We start from the raw sequence: 17,177 nt of genomic DNA on the forward strand, positions 1-17,177 counted from the left end.
TCCAGGCACTGCATCATCCCGACAATGGAAGTCTAGATATGGCAGGTGCTTGGACTGACTCCCATCTCAGCCTCTGGTCAGAGCCATTACAGTAATGCCCACAAAATAATGCAGAAGGTATAATCTGTTACATTGATGGGTTTGCAGCCTCAGGGCCTGGGTGACTTAACGGCCACAAGGGAGGGGGTATACATATATTTAATATACAGCGCTAGATTTTTTTTTTTCTCTGTATAATACTCGCACTTAAATCTTTAATATTGGGCCTATGCGAAAAATAACTGCCCCCTCCCATGCTGAATCATGACTGACCTGTGATTAACCACAATTTTTTGGAAAGCTGAATTAAATTTCACTTGACACACCCAGGCCGGTTTACTGCCAGCCTTCTTGAATCAAGAAATCACATAAATAGAAGCTGTCTGACAAAGTGAAGCACTCTAACAGATCACAAAAAGCCACACATGCCAATCTAGAAAAATTCAAGAACAGATTAGAAACAAAGTAATGTACATGTATTGGTCTAGGAACAGTTTTAAAGACATTTCTAAGGCTTTGGAACTCCAGTGAACCATGAGGAGAGCCATTATCCACAAATGGAGATAATTTGCAACAGTGGTGAAACTTTCCAGGAGTGGCCGGCCTACAGAAATTACTCCAAGAGCATGACGACTCATTCAGGAGGTCATAAAAGAACCTAGAACATCTGCAGGGTCTCGCTTGTCTCAGGGTAGGATCAGTGTTCATGATTCAACAGTAAAGACTGGGCAAAAATGGCATCCATGGGAGAGCTCCAACACCACTGCTGACCAAAAACACACGCTCATCTACCATTTACCCAAAAACATCTTGATTATCCCCAAGACTTTTAGGCAAATATTCTGTGGACTGAGACGACAAAAATTGAACCTTTTTTAGAAGGTGTGCATCCCGTTACATCTGACTTAAAATGAATACAGCATTTCATAACAAGAACATCATACCACCAGTCCAACACGGAGGTGGTAGCGTGATGGTCTGGGGCTGCTTTGTAGCTTCAGGTCCTGGCCAAATTGCCATAATTGATAGAACCATGAATTCTGAGCTCTACTAGAAAATCTTAAAAGAACGTCTGCCCATCAGTTTGTGATCTCAAGCTCAAGTGACTTGTGTTTTGGATCATTGTCCTGCTGCATAACCCAACAGCAAGTCCACCTCCAAAGGGTTCAAACAAGGCTAAGTTTAGGTTTTGGAGTGGCCTAGTTGAAGCCCGGACTTAAATCCAATTGAGGTGCTGTATCATGACCTTACACAGGCCGTTCATGCTGGAAAACCCTCCAATGTGGCTGAATTAAAATTCTGCAAAGTGGGCCAAAATTTTTCCACAGCAAATTGAAAGACTCATTGGCAGTTCAAGCAAACGCTTGATTGCAGTTGACGCCAAGGGTGGCACAACCAGTTACTAGGTTTGGGGGGCAGTTACTATTTCACATTAAGCCAGGCAGGTTTGGACAGCTTTTTTTGCCTTAATAAATTAAACTATTTAAAAACTGCATTTTGTGTTTGATATGATCATCTTTGTGTATTTTTTTGTTCTGAGTCATTAAGTGTGACAAATATGCTAAAAAAATCAGAATGGAGGCAAATACCTTTTGAATGTGTATGTATTTATTTATTTTTGAGCCTTGACCTCCATTAAAATGCAAAAAAAGCATAATTGAATTCACCCTTTAGGGCAAGGACCCCATATGACATGCTCATGTGCAGCAGGTTGGCATTAACATCTAGCTGCTGCATATGTGTCACTGGTTTGTTCTGGGTTGGGTGTCATTGGCACCCCCACAACTGTGGCCAAGCAGTCACTGACAACTCATGGTTAACTACCAACAAACCAGGTAGGACAGACTCCTGATGTTGGTGCTCTTTTGTCAATCACATTGCTTTATGATCAGGTGACCCCTCTACTGGCTTCGGTCATTGCGGGCCATGTCAAGGGCCAGCTTCTCTTGTCAGCAAGATAACACGCCTCGCTCCTTTTTTTTTTTTTTTTTTTTTTTTGAGTTCAGGTGTGCTGTAGCGTTTTTATTCTTTAAAGGTTGAGCTGTATTTGGCTTAGGCACACTAAAATGAGGAGCCGTGGATAATGTTTTTGGAAAAAAAGATGGGCAACACTTGGCAGGACCTCACAGTATAGATTGCTGGAATAGGGAGGAAGGTAAATATTTACCAAGGCAGGCTGCACTCAGGAGGGTGGGGAGATTTATAAAAGAACGAGTTCACTAAAGGAACTTTATCCCTTAAGATTATACAACTTAATTACAGCTCAGCACAAGTTTATGCTGAAAATATACTACTCCTATCACTAAGGAGAATTCCAAATATTTAGGTGGAGTATTTTATCTATATCTGGCCTGTTTACTGGAAATTCTATAAAATGTATATAACTTCTATTAGAAATGCAACCTTTAGTGAAGTATTGTGAAAATGAACAAAGTCCAACTTGTATCAAATTAGTCTTGTGCTCCCATAATCACTTCAGTTTTCATATGCACGATTCCCTGCGTGCTACACCATCAGCCACAGTAAGATCTCATCTTGTTTTAAAATCGTTAAAATGTGCCATATATATATATATATATATATATATATATATATATATATATATATATATATATATATAATAAATAATTTGTCACCTATTCTCCTCCTATTTCTCTTTTGCCATTTTTCCAAAAGCAATACTTTTCCTGTATGATGCTCCTTCTATTCCCCACAGCAGGTGCTCAGAAGAAATGGAAATGTAAAAACATTTTTTGTAGTGCTTTCCTCCTAAAATATTATCAATGTTGTTAGAACTTAAACACCTCTTCATAATATGCTGTGCACAACAGATAAGAACATGTAGACTTTTTCCCTTAAATGTGGCTCAGCGGCTGTGCTCTGGACAAAAGTGCTTACTTCCTAGTTAGAACATGTCACCGGCTCCCCCAGGAACTGAGCTTTTATTCACTTTTTGAGTGCCACTCTGATAAATAAAGCAGTCCTCTTGCATAAGTAGTTAAAGTTGTTGTTAGAGTGGTTATATATGCCTCGTTTCAGAGCCGAGATCTGCAATCACATGGCCGGCTCTCCTCTCCCCGTCTGACAAATGCAGGCTGAGATTTACCTGCTGTCAGTCGGGAGGAGAGAGCTGGTCGATCTCTATTGCAGTGTCCTTCTGTGGGATTTATAAAAATTATTTGGGAGCAGAGAACACTGATGGTGCATACGTGATGCAGTTGTTCAAGCAGCACGAGGGGGCAGGCACTGTCACTAGCTGACAGACCGAGAGTGGGGAAGAGGACACAGCAGTTAGCAGGGCTGCAGATGATGGAGGCACGTAAACTGACCATGGTGTCAGGGCTCAGCAGCCATGATATACTGTAGTCAGTTTACAAAGGGTAGGGACTGGCGGGATCAGCCAGGTATTTCAGGTGTTCTTGGGGGCCATGTGACACAGAACAAGCACCCGGTCTTATAACATCCTTTAAAGGAAGGAGATATATAATGTATGTATATGTAATATATATTTTCCCCAATCGTCTTTCAGGACAGCCACCTTAGAGAGACACCGGCTCCTCCCCTCTGAGGAAACACCGCCTTCAATTTCATAATTTAAGCCTCCTCCTCCCTTCGTTCCTCAGTTATGGTGTTTCCTCCGGCGGGGAGACATCGCCAAGGAACCTTAGGCTAAATTCGGTTGGTGAAACTGAAGCCACCCGAGCGGAGCCCTGGCCCCGTTCGGCTATCCGACCGTTCATCGGTCGGTCCAGGACAGTCCTATCAGCGGGGAGCTGAAGTGTTCGTACTGTCCATATACCCTAAACTCCGCTTGGGGAAAGCGGGAAGTTTATGGGGTCGTCCGTTCGTTCACCCGCGGGGGTTTCAACGGAACAAACAGTCCAGTCGGCTGGGGAAGCTGAATACTCGACTGACCTTTACACGCACTCCAATCTTCGCTTGGGGAAAGCAGGAAGTCTTTGGAGAGGTTCATCCTTGCGTTTCGCCCAGTGGGGTGCTGAACGAAGGCGTCCAGGGCCCCCCTGTGTACGCAGCCGGCTGGGAGCTGGAAGCCGGACCGGTAGGCGGGCGACGTCAGTTCCGGTGGGGGCGGACCCCTTCGTTCGATCCGCGTCTTCCGGTTCCGGACGCGGCACGTGAAAGGGAACCTAGCGTTCGGCTGGTGCGGCCTCTCTTTTCACAGTTGCACAGGTAGCTGTTAGAGGCGCATTCGTACCACGCTTCCTCAACGGGAGAATGTCCGAGGCAGAGGCTTCAAAAACTCCTGGAGATAATAGCACCAGCCACTCGAAGGTAAGAGGAAACCTGGGGAGGTGTTCCCTTACTTGTATCCAGTAGCTCCACTGGTGTTCCTCCTTGGTGGTCGGGGGGAAGGGTAGTGTGTCTGGGATCCTGGTGATGGTTGATCCTAGGGGGGGCACTCCCGGTGGTCCTCTATGTAGCGCTGGTGTTGCTGTTTTTTAGGCTCATGCTGCCCCTTCCTGTATTTTGTGTCTTTCAGAAAGCCACGAGCAAGTCCCCCCATGGTTCTAAGAAGAAGTGCCCTTCGTGTAGAACGTCTATGGGAGACTCTTGGTCTAAAGCTATTTGCAAACAATGTATTGAGGATTTACTTAAGGAACAGGCAGTAGAGCAGGGTGCAGATCTGGTAGCTTCTATGAAGGAACTCTCTGGTACCTTTCAGTCCTTCCAAAACTTTTTTTCCAGTTTTCAGTGGCCCCAGCCTCCGAGCACTCCTACACCAGCGCAGCAGAGTGTACCATCCAGCCCTGTGGATGTTCCTCCTGCAAGGGGAGAGAGTTCAGAGGGTCCCAGGGAGGAAGCTGAGGAGGAAATTGACAGTGTCGTTTCAGACTCCCAGGGGGAGTCTGACGCAGAGATACTGGATGGGGAATCCAGCAGAATCTCGCGGTATAAGCTTTCCCTGGAGGATGTGGATGAGCTCTTGGGAGCGATTCATACCACTTTAGGTATTCAAGAAGAAACTAAGACATTGTCACTCCATGATCGGATGTACAAGGGCATGGGGGAACAAAAGAAGCGGGTGTTCCCAGTGCATGACGTCTTGATCGATACCATCAAGAAGGAATGGCGGGATCCCGAAAGGAAACCTTTCTTTTCTGGGGCATTAAGACGTAGGTTTCCTTTTTCGGAGGAAGAGACTCTCGTCTGGAATAAATCTCCCAGACTAGACGCTGCTTTTTCCCAGGTGTCCAGACACACTGATCTATCTTTTGAGGATATGGGGGTACTGTCTAACCCTATGGATCGAAGGATGGATTACCTTCTTAAGAAGGCCTGGGATTCGTCACAGGGAAATCTTAAGCCAGCCATGGCATCCACGGTGGTGGCCCGTAACATGGAGTATTGGCTCACCCAGATTAGCGCACACATTGAAGCAGGGACAGCAAAGGAGACTATTCTATCCTCCTTTCCCATGCTTCTTAAAGGGATAGCCTACATAGCGGACGCTTCGGCGGAATCCGTGAGGATGTCGGCAAGGTCCTTGGCCCTGACCAACTCTGCCAGGAGAGCCTTATGGTTGAAGACCTGGCCTGGAGACAATGCATCCAAACTTAAACTTTGTGGAATCCCCTTTACAGGAGATCTACTGTTTGGACCAGGCCTTGAAGCAGTGCTAGATCGCACAGCAGACAAAAGAAAGGCCTTTCCTGTTAAAAGGAAAATTGGGGAACAAGCCAAAAGAAAGACTCGTCCCCAGAAAAGGGTTGTACCACCCCGTACGGTTCAGCAGAAGAAAAGTTGGGGACTCAAAAGCAAGGGACCCGGGGGAGCAATTTTTCGCCCTCCTGAACAGCCCAAAAAATCTCAGTGACAGGGTCACGGTGGGAGGAAGATTGGGGGCCTTCCTCCCACAGTGGGAAATGATTTCCTCCAATCAGTTTGTCTTGGGGATCGTCAGAGGAGGTTACCATTTGGAGTTTTCGGAACTCCCTCCTCTGAGGTTCCTTGTCACCGAGCTGCCAAAATGCGCAGAAAAATCATCTGCCCTTCTTTCCTCTCTTCAGGAGTTGGAAGAACAGGAGGTGGTAGTACGGGTTCCAGAAGGAGAGACAAGCAGAGGCTTCTACTCTCACGTCTTCGTGATTCGCAAGCCTTCGGGAAAGTTCAGGCTCATCCTGAACCTGAAGCCCCTGAATGTCTCAGTTACCTACAGAAGGTTTCGGATGGATTCGGTTTACTCAGTAAAAGCACTCCTACCTCCGAACTGCTTCATGGCATCAATAGATCTGAAAGATGCATACCTGCATATTCCAATCGCAGAGTCCCACCAGCGTTTTCTCAGACTGGCAGTGAGAACTCCAATGGAAGTACTACACCTTCAGTTCAGAGCGCTTCCTTTCGGACTATCCTCTTCCCCCCGAATCTTCACCAAAGTGATGGCAGAAGTTCTGGCATTTCTGCGTCTCAGGGGAATCTCGGTGATCGCATATCTCGACGATCTCCTTCTGTTTGCCCCTTCCCCAGCACAATTAATTCAGGATTTACAGGTCACAAGAAACCTGTTATTAAGCCTGGGTTGGCTCCTGAACCTGGAGAAATCCAACTTAATCCCTTCCCAGAGGGTCACTTTCCTAGGGTACGAGTTGGACTCAACAGTACAAAGGGTCTTTCTTCCTTTGGAAAAAATTCAAAAGATAGACAGGGCTCTGTTGTGTCTTCAGGGCAACCACCAGATCTCCATAAGGAAGATCATGTCAGCGCTAGGGTTGCTGACATCCGCTCTTCCAGCGGTTCAGTGGGCAGGGTTACATTACCGCCCTCTACAATTATTTGTGCTGAAGGTTTGGGATCACAGCCAGGAATCTTTGGATTCTCTGGTTTCGATTCCAGATCAGGTAAAGAGGTCCCTCTGGTGGTGGAGGAAGGAAGCAAATTTGTCCCAAGGTCTAGAGTGGGTCATGCCAACCTCCAGGGTGGTCACGACCGATGCAAGCAGCTCAGGTTGGGGGGCACACCTAGACTCCCAATTAATACAGGGTATTTGGGAAAAGAGGGACTCGAGGAGATCCTCGAATTGGAGGGAGCTGAGGGCAGTAGATCTAGCTCTCAGAACCTTTCAGAAGGAGCTTCGGGGGAATCACGTAAGGGTAAGGTCGGACAACTCCTCGGTGGTAGCTTACATCAACAGACAGGGGGGCACCAGGAGCAAGTCCTTATGGGCCCTAGCGGAAGCCATCCTCAGATGGGCCGAAGCAAATATCCTGTCCCTTTCAGCAGTCCACTTGAAGGGAGAACAAAATCAGGTGGCAGATTTTCTCAGCAGGAGAACTCTGAGAGAAGGCAATTGGGTTCTCAAGCAGGAAATATTCGAAATGATCACCCGGAGATGGGGGATTCCTGCAATAGATCTCTTTGCCGCAAGGGAAGATGCGAAGGTAGCAACGTTCTTCTCCATAAACAGGGGGGACGGGGCATTGGCGGTGGACGCACTAGCACAGAGTTGGGGTTTCTCCAGGTGCTATGCTTTCCCCCCTCCAGTGCTCATTCCAGCAGTATTAAGGAAATTTCAAGTGGAGAACACTACCCTAATTCTAATTGCACCTCACTGGCCCAGGAGGCCGTGGTTCTCGATCTTGAAGGGCCTGTCTGTAGAACCCCCCTGGATTCTCCCAGTGCAGGAGGATCTCCTGTCTCAAGGTCCGGTGTTCTGCCCTCAGGTAGGACGATGGAACCTGGCAGCGTGGCTTCTGAGGAAGAATTGCTAAAAGCCAAGGGCTTCTCAGACCGGTTGGTAGCCACTCTTCTAAACTGTAGGAAAAAGGAAACCCAGTCCATTTACTTAAAGGTATGGAAACGGTTTAACAGCTGGTGTTCAGAGGGTTCCTTCAACGTGCATAGCCCTATAGCCGTTCTAGAGTTCCTACAGGCAGGGGCGGATAAGGGGTTAGCGCTTGGAACACTAAAAGCTCAGGTTTCCGCTTTGAGCGTGTTTTTAGAGAAACATCTAGCGTCAGATCCTTGGGTCGTAAGGTTCTTCAGGGCCCTAGGTAGGCAAAGACCAGCTTCAAGCTCCCCCTTCCCGGTTTGGGATCTTTCTTTAGTTTTACAGGTTCTCACAGGGGAACCTTTTGAGCCGTTAGAATCTTGCTCATTAAAGCTGATCACTCTCAAAACGGTGTTTTTGGTAGCGATCACTACAGCAAGAAGAGTAAGTGAACTCGAAGCCCTTTCTGTCAGGGCTCCCTTTTTTCAGGCTTTTCCGGATCGTCTGGTTTTGAAGATAGATCCGGCCTTTTTGCCTAAGGTAGCTTCTAGTTTCCACAGGATGCAGGAGATCGTGCTACCTACATTTTGTTCAAATCCAGTTAGAGAACAGGAACACATGTTTCACAGACTAGATGTTAGAAGATGTGTTCTTTATTATTTAGACTGCACAAGTCAGTTCAGAAAGACAGATTCACTTTTTGTTTTATTTTCAGGGGCCAGGAAGGGTTCCAAAGCCTCTAGACGTACCATAGCTAGATGGTTAAGGTTAGCCATTGGGCAGGCATACGTGGCAGGGGGATTAGATCCTCCAGCGGGCATTAGAGCACACTCAACCAGGGCCGTGGCAACTTCTCAGGCAGAGTGGGCTGGTGCGTCTCCGGAACAGATCTGTAGAGCTGCAACGTGGTCCAGTTTTTCTACGTTTGTGAGACACTATAGACTGGATCTTCTGTCAGCCAAAGACCAAGCCTTTGGTCGAAAGGTGCTACAGGCAGTAGTCCCACCCTAAGGTAATATACTCGCTTATCCTCTCTAAGGTGGCTGTCCTGAAAGACGATTGGGGAAAAATGGAATTACGTACCGGTAATGTCCTTTTCCAGGAGTCTTTCAGGACAGCACCGGTTCCCACCCAAATTGTTGCAGATCATCGGGAACTCATTGCATGAGATCGTCAGGTAAGACTTGAAAAGTTTATTTGTTTGACGTGTTCTTGTGTCTCCCCAGTTTGGCCGGAGGTACTCTGGAAGAACTGAGGAACGAAGGGAGGAGGAGGCTTAAATTATGAAATTGAAGGCGGTGTTTCCTCAGAGGGGAGGAGCCGGTGTCTCTCTAAGGTGGCTGTCCTGAAAGACTCCTGGAAAAGGACATTACCGGTACGCAATTCCATTTTTCTCATTTTTTTTTTTTTTTTTTTTTTAACATACAGCAAGAGATTCCATACAATGTCTGCTATGAACTTGCCAGTCCTTACATTTATAATGCTGCACACTCTAATGCAAGTATTTTAATGTTTCTTTTGCTTTTTTTCCTCAGATAATTGAAATAGGTTTATGTGAAGTGTTTGAGTTGATAAAGGAGACACGCTTTTCCCACCCATCACTGTGTTTAAGGAGCTTGCAAGCCCTCCTCAATATACTACAGGGTCAACAGCCAGAGGGACTCCAGTCAGAACCCCCAGAAGTGTTGGGTAAGGCTAGGCACAAACCAGAGTGCTTTGGTTATATTGTACATTCTCATTAGCGCTATATATATTGGACAGTTTAACAAAATGCTAAAGACTTAAAGCTGCCCTTCACCCATTACCAAAACCTCTTCTGATATAGATATATTGTATGCCTTACTTGTGCTGTTTGTTCACAGAATCTCTTCTTCAACTTATTCTGGAAATCACTGTTCGTAGCACAGGAGCCAATGACACCACTGGACAGTCACTAACTGCACTTTCCTGTTCCTGCCTATTCAGTCTGGTGGTAGCATGGGGAGAAACGGGGAAAACTCTTCAAGCCATTTCGGCTATTCTTACCAACAATGGCAGCCATGCATGCCAAACCATTCAGGTAAAACTTTTTTTTTTTTCCCCCCAAAAGTTCATTTAAAAAAAAAAAAAAAAAAATTTGAAATTAAATGCATACAATTTTGACTACAAGAAAAATGAGAGCTTGGATCATCCTCCCCCTTTATTTTTATTTATTTTTTTGTCAGGGAAGGTACAGAGCAGTGTTAACATAACAAATGTACATGGGTGGTTACTAAGATAAAAACCAGCTATCTGTCCAGCGTTTGAAACACATGATCATAATATCAGTAAGGCTTGTGACAACATTTTCAATGACAGTGTTGGACACACAACATGAGTATCGTGTTATTGAGTGAGAAATGTCACGTTGTGTGTCTTAATCGGAGATCCAGTTGGACTGCCCAATCCCCGAACACATTTTTTTTTAAAGTGGAAGAGTCAGAAAAGATAAAGGAAAGAAAATGCATTAGTACCGGAGAAAGTTTGGAAGGGGGGAGATGGGTAGAGAAAAAGGGGAGGGTGGTGCTGACCTGGAAGCGGTGAGAGTATCGCTGCTTTAAGTCTCTATCGGGCCTGTATCGATTTGCTTTTCAAAGTTAAGCTGGGACACACCTTTATCGGATAGAATAAATGTATTCCAGAGCCTCCATGCCTTAGAATGTTTTTTCTTGTTTGTTTTTGTGCTGTGAGAACTAGGTCTTCTAGTTTTTAAATTTCTTGTACTTTGCGCAACCACAACCCAATAGACAGAGGTGTGCTTTTTTTTTTCCCCCACATAAGGGGAATGCAGGATTTGGCGGCAGTCAATGTCGCACTTTTTAAAAAAAAAATCATTGCAGGAGGGTTGTGAACCCTCGGGCATGTTTTAGTACACCATAGGAGTTAGGCATGCAACCACAAAACATTCAGGCACATAGACCTTTCCGGTGTAGCTGAAGGGGCCCCTGCATCTCAAGGAGAAGCTGGGCTTGTCAAGCCTGTACCATGCATAGGCTGTGTCTTCCCGGGTAATATCTGGAACCTTAGCCCATCAGTTCTGGTTGGGGCAACAAAATTCTCATGGGGAAGGGGGGAGAGTCCACCTCCTGTAATGTCCTCCATTGACAGAGCAGGGAGGTTGAGACATGGTGGAGTCTAGGGAACACAAATTTATCTGGATTTGGGTTAGTATCCTCCCACACTGGGTACTCTCCCACACCTGTAAACTAAGTGTAGTGTCTGAGTAGCCAACCGGAATGCTGGCCAGGGAGATGGGGCATGGGCGAGGGTCTATTCAAGAGCAGCAGTGAAAAGGAAGAAAAAAGGGGAAATCGGGGGGGGGGGGGGGGAAAGAGGAACAAAGGGAAACTTGTATATACGGTAGCTCACCGCACTGCCAGCAGCAGTTGGGTATCCCTTGTCCCCTCCGCAGAAGCGATGCGGTATTTGCGTTGGCTCCTCTGTGGTCTGGACGAATGGGCCCTCTGACCTGATATGCCAGAGCAGGGGGTGAATTGTTAGATCTGGAGCCAGTCGGGCATCTCAATGGGGACAACTTCCATGAAGGAAAACGAGGCAGGAAGCTCTGCAGGGTTACGGAGAGAAGGACTGCTGGGCTTTGCTTAAAGTCACAGATATGGGAAACCCCATCTGTATGTAATTCCAGATTGTTGGACCACCTCCAGCACATGTTTCAACAGTGCTCTCCGTTGCAAGGTTGCCCTGGACAGATCGGGCAGGATCCGAAGGGTAGTGCCGTAAAACTGTCTCCTCTCTCCCAAGCCTTCCGAAGGATGAGTTCCTTGGAGTAATGGTGCACCCGGATAATCTACATCTCGTGGCCTATCTGGGTCTGAGTCCCATGGGCCTAGAACTCTGTGGATCCGATCAAAGGACAGATTTATTAACATCCGTTGCTCTAGCGCTGCCACCGAGCACTTGCCTGACCCCATCCTATCTGATGGCGTTTTCGCATCTTTCTGGACTGCTGTTAGTTCCTTGCTGTGCGATGCCTCCAACCTGCCAACCAGATGCCCCATTAATTTTGAAGGAATGTAAACTTGGCCCTTTTTTTCCCGAAAGTTTAGAGACCCCTGCTTTAACCAAAAACTAGCAAATGTTAATAAAGTTAATAAAATGATTAAAGGCCTGATACATCTGTATTCTTTTTAAGAACTGGTGTGTGTTCCACTGAACAATTTGCCCTAATGGTTTGCATGTGACTGGTGGGTGTATGTTGGGTGGGTGCGATGACCTACAACTTTCAGTAAGCCCATATGTATGGACAACTTGTGCATGGAATATATTTTGGATTTGTTGTATTGTTAAAGGGGTTTTAACACCCCCCGCCCCCCCGCCGGTGCTTCTCCTAGTGGGATATCTGATTTGGGAAGGAGCCATGAGAGCCACTGAGGGACTCCAGGCGATGCGGTTTGGGTCCACTCTGTGCAAAATGAACTGCACAGTGGAGGCGAGTATGACATGTTTGTTTAAAAAAAAAAAAAAAATCCTTACACTCACTATAAATATACATATCTGATGAGGGCCATCATACCTTTTTAGATATTCTGGACTACTTCTTTCAGGTGTAGGTTTTCTTTAGAAACTAAACCAGTTTTGCACCCATATTTTACTTCTGTGTTCCACTGCCTTGCATCCCAACCATAACCTTTTTATTTTCATATGTGACAGGTGCCAATCATCTTGAACTCTCTGCAGCGGAGTGTTCAAGCAGTTCTGGTGGGTAAAATTCAGATCCAGGACTGGTTTACAAGTGGGATTAAAAAGGCTGCCTTGATGCAAAAATGGTCTCTGAAAGAAATCCCTGTCGATGAAGACGACCAGTGCCTCCTTCAGAGCGATGGCTTCTTCCTCTATCTTTTATGCAAAGATGGCCTTTACAAAATTGGTTCCGGATACAGTGGGACAGTGAGGGTGAGTATAAGCCATCTTCTCCTTTTGATTAGCTGAGGGCACTCTGGATGACTTAAGCTGCTTTTTTTTTTTTTTTTTTTTTTTTGTAAATTAAGGGAGGACCTACATTGATCATCCAGTGACCTGAATTGTATAGTTTGTCTGTCTGCCTTTTGGTAGATGTTAGTATATTTTGGCTATATATTTTAGTAGACCAGAAAAATCAATGAGATATTGCTGCCAAACCATACTTATTTTTCCGTTTTTGCTGTATTGATCTTTTGGATACTAAATCTTTTTTTTTTTTTTTTTTCTGGTCACGATTCCGTACTAAGGTAATTCAGGGCATGTATTTGATTGCAGTATGTCAAATGGGCTGTGAATATGAACTGCTGTATGACTCTAGAAGCAACTGTGCTTATTTAAGTTAGGGTTTAAAACCTGTGTTTTTTTTTTTTTGTATTTTATTTCCAGGGCCACATTTACAATTCCACATCCCGCATCCAGAGCAGAAGAGAAAAGAAGTCTTGGCTAGGTTATGCTCAGGTACATTGAGGCTTTTTCATTGTGTGCAGTTGTTGAGGAAACGTCACAATATACGACACATTAAAAGTCCTATAAGTGCTGAAGTACCTTCAAAACCATTTCCCTTTTTTGCTTTGCAGACAGAGGCCTCATGGGTCTCTTATACCCATGGAGTCACCTGGGTGACTAAGCTATTGACATACAAGTGCTTCAGCAAGCTGTGCTTTTAATAGAACTACACCTTTATGACCTATTTGTGCTAGTACTGCAGCTAGTTAACTTCATACTTGAGCTGGCTAATTAGAGCACTGACTGTCTAAGTGATAAATATAAAGTAAATTGTAGAGAATAGAAAGTACCCCATGATGTAAAGTCCTGGCTGAGCACCTCTCTGATTTAGTTCACCTATCATCTCGTTGTACAATGACTGCATTTCAGTGACCCATTTGTTCACTCTTATTGGATGTAGTGTGATATTGAAGGACTTGATTTAGAATTCCAGTTTAAACCAAACTAGTCTTAAAAATTCTAACACCTATGCTGGCTAACCTGTGTAAGGCTGGATTCACACCTATGCATTTTTAATGCTTTTTGCACTTTGCAGATTTGCACTACAGTCCATTTATCATGGCTTTCTTTGGAACATGTTCTGTAGTGCAAAAAGCACAAAAAAATGCATCGGTGTGAATCCAGCCTAAGAATGATGTATGTACTTGCTATATGTTCCCCTCGGGTGTGAAAATGCAGTAAAAAAAAAAAAAAATAATAAAACTAAATTTTTAACCAAAACTGTAGTTATATTTTTAACATTGCGCCGTTGATCTTACTCAGCTCCCTGCCTTTTTCCAGTCCTGGGGACTAGCAGAGATGGATGAGAGCTTGCAGTGTGACTGGCACCGATTGGGTGCTAGTCGGGGAAAGGGGCGCTCAACGCTCAGCAGTAGTCTTCTGCTCATTAGACGTAAATGAGGCGCTAGCCCTTAAGAGAAACAAAAGCTTTCCCTAGGTTACCTTTACAAACAAAAGCACCTGGGTGCTTAGTACAAGCGCATGCTGAGCAGCCAATAAAGCTCTACTAGGCTCCATCGTGGCGTAATCGCTGTGATTTTTGCCTGTGATCTCAAAACTTACTAATTGAAGCACAGGTTCAGGTGCCATTTTAATGGCCCTTAAAGCGGAGGTCCACCCTAAAATGGACCTCCGCTCATCGGAATCCCCCCCCCCTCCGGCGCCACAATCGGCACCTTTCAGGGGGGAGGGGGTGCAGTTACCTGGATAATCCAGGTAACTGCACCCACTTCCGGGCTAGCTCTCTGCGGAACGGGGCATACGTTACGCCCCGTTCCGCAAGCGCCCGCCCCCTTCAGCAAGTGCCCCGCTGCCTGCTGGGAAACACACAGCTCCCAGAGGCAGCGGGGACCGTCCGGATTGCGCCGCACGGCTCGCGCATGCGCAGTAGGGAACCGGGAAATGAAGCCGAAAGGCTCCATTTCCTGATTCCCATACCCAAGATGGCGGCGGGACCCGGCAGCCGAGCGAGCAATCGGCTTCGGGTGCCGACATCGCGGGCGCGCTGGACAGGTAAGTGTCACTATTTAAAAGTCAGCAGCTGCAGTATTTGTAGCTGCTGGCTTTAAAAAAAAAAAAAAAACGCGGAGTCCCGGTGGACTCCCGCTTTAAAACCCTGTGTGGTTTTGTTGCGATTTATTGCATGACATAAAGCTTGTCTCCCAAAAAACGCTGCTGTTCCTTTTCGGACAAGCGTCACGTGATTTGCCCCACAAATCGTGCAAAAACCAAACCATGTTTTAGGTGCCATTGAAAATAATGGCACCTGAACCTGTTTTGCGATTGTGGTGTAGACTGAATCAAAGCGTTTCTGCCGCGATCCTGCCCTGTGCCCTAAACTGCATGTCCCAGGCATTGGATGATATGATTTGTGCATTTGTGTTCCCCTGTGTCAACCAGTGACTTCGACAGGGGAGATGGGCTCTTATGGCCCATCCATTGTCTCCACACTCTCCTGTAGCTGTCCTGACTCGGGAGAGCCTGATCATGTTACCAGAGCGGGCTGAAATAAGGCAAGTATAGATTTCTTACACAGGTTAGTCAGCACAGGTGTTAAGAGGGGGGAGCGAGTATTTTCGGGACTAAGTTGGGTTTAGCCTGGAATTCTACTTTTTAAATCTGTAATGGTAATGTGTAACTAAATCAAAGTGGTGCCCTTTTATGAGCGCTAAACATGGATGCATTTTCTAAACTGAATAGCCAACAGGTATGTTAAGACTTAAAAAAAAAAAGTCTGCACTATCAGGCCATTAAGAACTTTGACTGTAAGGGCCTGTGTACACAGGCTTTTTTTTTTTTTCCTTTCAATACAAGCCAATGGAAATGCAAAAGCATTGGACATGGTAACACAGCCTAAAAATGTAAGTCAGGAGGAGGTTAAAAGCACTTTTAAAGGAAGTCAGATTGAACTCAAAAAGCACCTTAAACTCGCCTGAAATGGAAGCTGCATACATCTAAATGTATGTGGCATTTGCCCATCTACAAAAGCTCTTGTAGTACCTAATGCTTTTCTTACAACAATACTGTGCTGCTCGCTTTTGCTTACCTTGCTGGAGGCTCTGACTTGAGGAAATCACTGCCCTGTCTCTACCAAGATGGCCACTTCTACAAAGATAGAGTGCCGCACACAGGTGTCTGTGCTTTTGTCAGTAATGGGGGAAGAATCGGCTGCAGGAGACCAAATGTGGGACTGGCAACTAGCTCTTTGCCATCTGCCTATCTTTGGTCACAGCTCGCTTCTACTTTTTAATTTAACCAGTTATGTTTCAGACTAAATGCTGATAAGTATGCAGTGTTTGTAAAGCGTACTGAAAATGACACGCTTTTTGATCTGCTTTACCTTAGGGGTATTTGCTCTACAGAGATGTGAACAATCGCAGTGTGACAGCCATAAGGATTAACCCAGAGACTTTGGAACAGGATGGAACCGTAACCGTGCCAGGTAAGCTGCTTTGTGGGGTGTTTTTTTTTTTTTTTTTTTTTTTTTTGTACAGTATGCCATTTTTAGGAAAAAATTATTCTGAAGAGTTTTTCCTGTAGCTCTGGTTCACACTGCGTTCCTGTGCAAATCACATGCAATTCTGTGCCGTGACATTTGAGCCCATTCGAGTGGCTCAAATTGCACTGCATCCACATAAAGGTGCCGACAGCTTTTTTTATTTATTTATTTTTTGTTTGTTTGCACTGGAACTGGAATAAAGAATATCCAATTAACAAGAGGACATGATTTAATGTAAAGGCCTGCTCTGATTTAAAAACAAAAAAAAACCTTGAGATGCATACAGGAAGCCTCACACAATCTAATATTAAATGTAAAAAAATTCAATTTTGAGGTTTCTCACCACTGAATGTGAAAAAACCTTCTTGGCGTTTTAGCATGTCATTGTCGGTGTAGAGACGGGAAATTAAACAACACTATAGATTGCTTTGTGAGAGCATTATTAACTTAGAGGAAGTAAACCCTGATGAGTTTACTTCCTCTTTCATTCCCTGCAAAGGTAAAGCATAATGGACTACTATGCATCTCCTAAACCGTATAGGTTTAGGAGATATTTCTTGGACTTACAGGTAAGCCTTAATCTAGGCTTACCTGTAGGTCAGTGTGTTGTAGGGGTTTACAACCACTTTAAGGTAAATTTAAAAAAAAATAGCGACTCTTGAGATCCATAACAGGGTTTATGCAGACGCTAGGCAGAACGTGAATCCTTTGCCTCCTATGGGCAGTTCTTTCTTAAAACCCCCTTTTTGCATTGCATTCCTATTAAAATTATGTGATTCTTTTGGTGCAGTTTGAGTCCATTCATTTGTAATGGCTCAATTCTCACTTCACAAAAAGGTGCAAGCATCTATTTTTTTATTTTTATTTTTCTTCACTGGAATGGTATTCTTGCAATCGCACTGCATT

General features: G+C 45.1%; 1 protein-coding gene across 16 annotated transcripts in view; it reads left to right on the plus strand.

The window, feature by feature from the left end:
* MYCBP2 (MYC binding protein 2) overlaps positions 1–17,177 on the plus strand; it is a 399,577-nt gene that overhangs the window by 106,581 nt on the left and 275,819 nt on the right. For all 16 annotated transcript variants that reach the window (XM_077483080.1, XM_077483077.1, XM_077483078.1 and 13 more), the window contains exons 4-8: positions 9,304–9,457; positions 9,631–9,827; positions 12,458–12,700; positions 13,154–13,225; positions 16,118–16,214. In XM_077483080.1, the coding sequence (XP_077339206.1) occupies positions 9,304–9,457; positions 9,631–9,827; positions 12,458–12,700; positions 13,154–13,225; positions 16,118–16,214 (763 nt within the window). The remainder of the gene's footprint in view (positions 1–9,303; positions 9,458–9,630; positions 9,828–12,457; positions 12,701–13,153; positions 13,226–16,117; positions 16,215–17,177) is intronic.

This window comes from Lithobates pipiens, unplaced genomic scaffold, assembly GCF_037356315.1.
Source record: "Lithobates pipiens isolate NorthernLeopardFrog02 unplaced genomic scaffold, aLitPip1_a1.2 Scaffold_16, whole genome shotgun sequence".
NCBI classification, from domain to species: domain Eukaryota; kingdom Metazoa; phylum Chordata; class Amphibia; order Anura; family Ranidae; genus Lithobates; species Lithobates pipiens.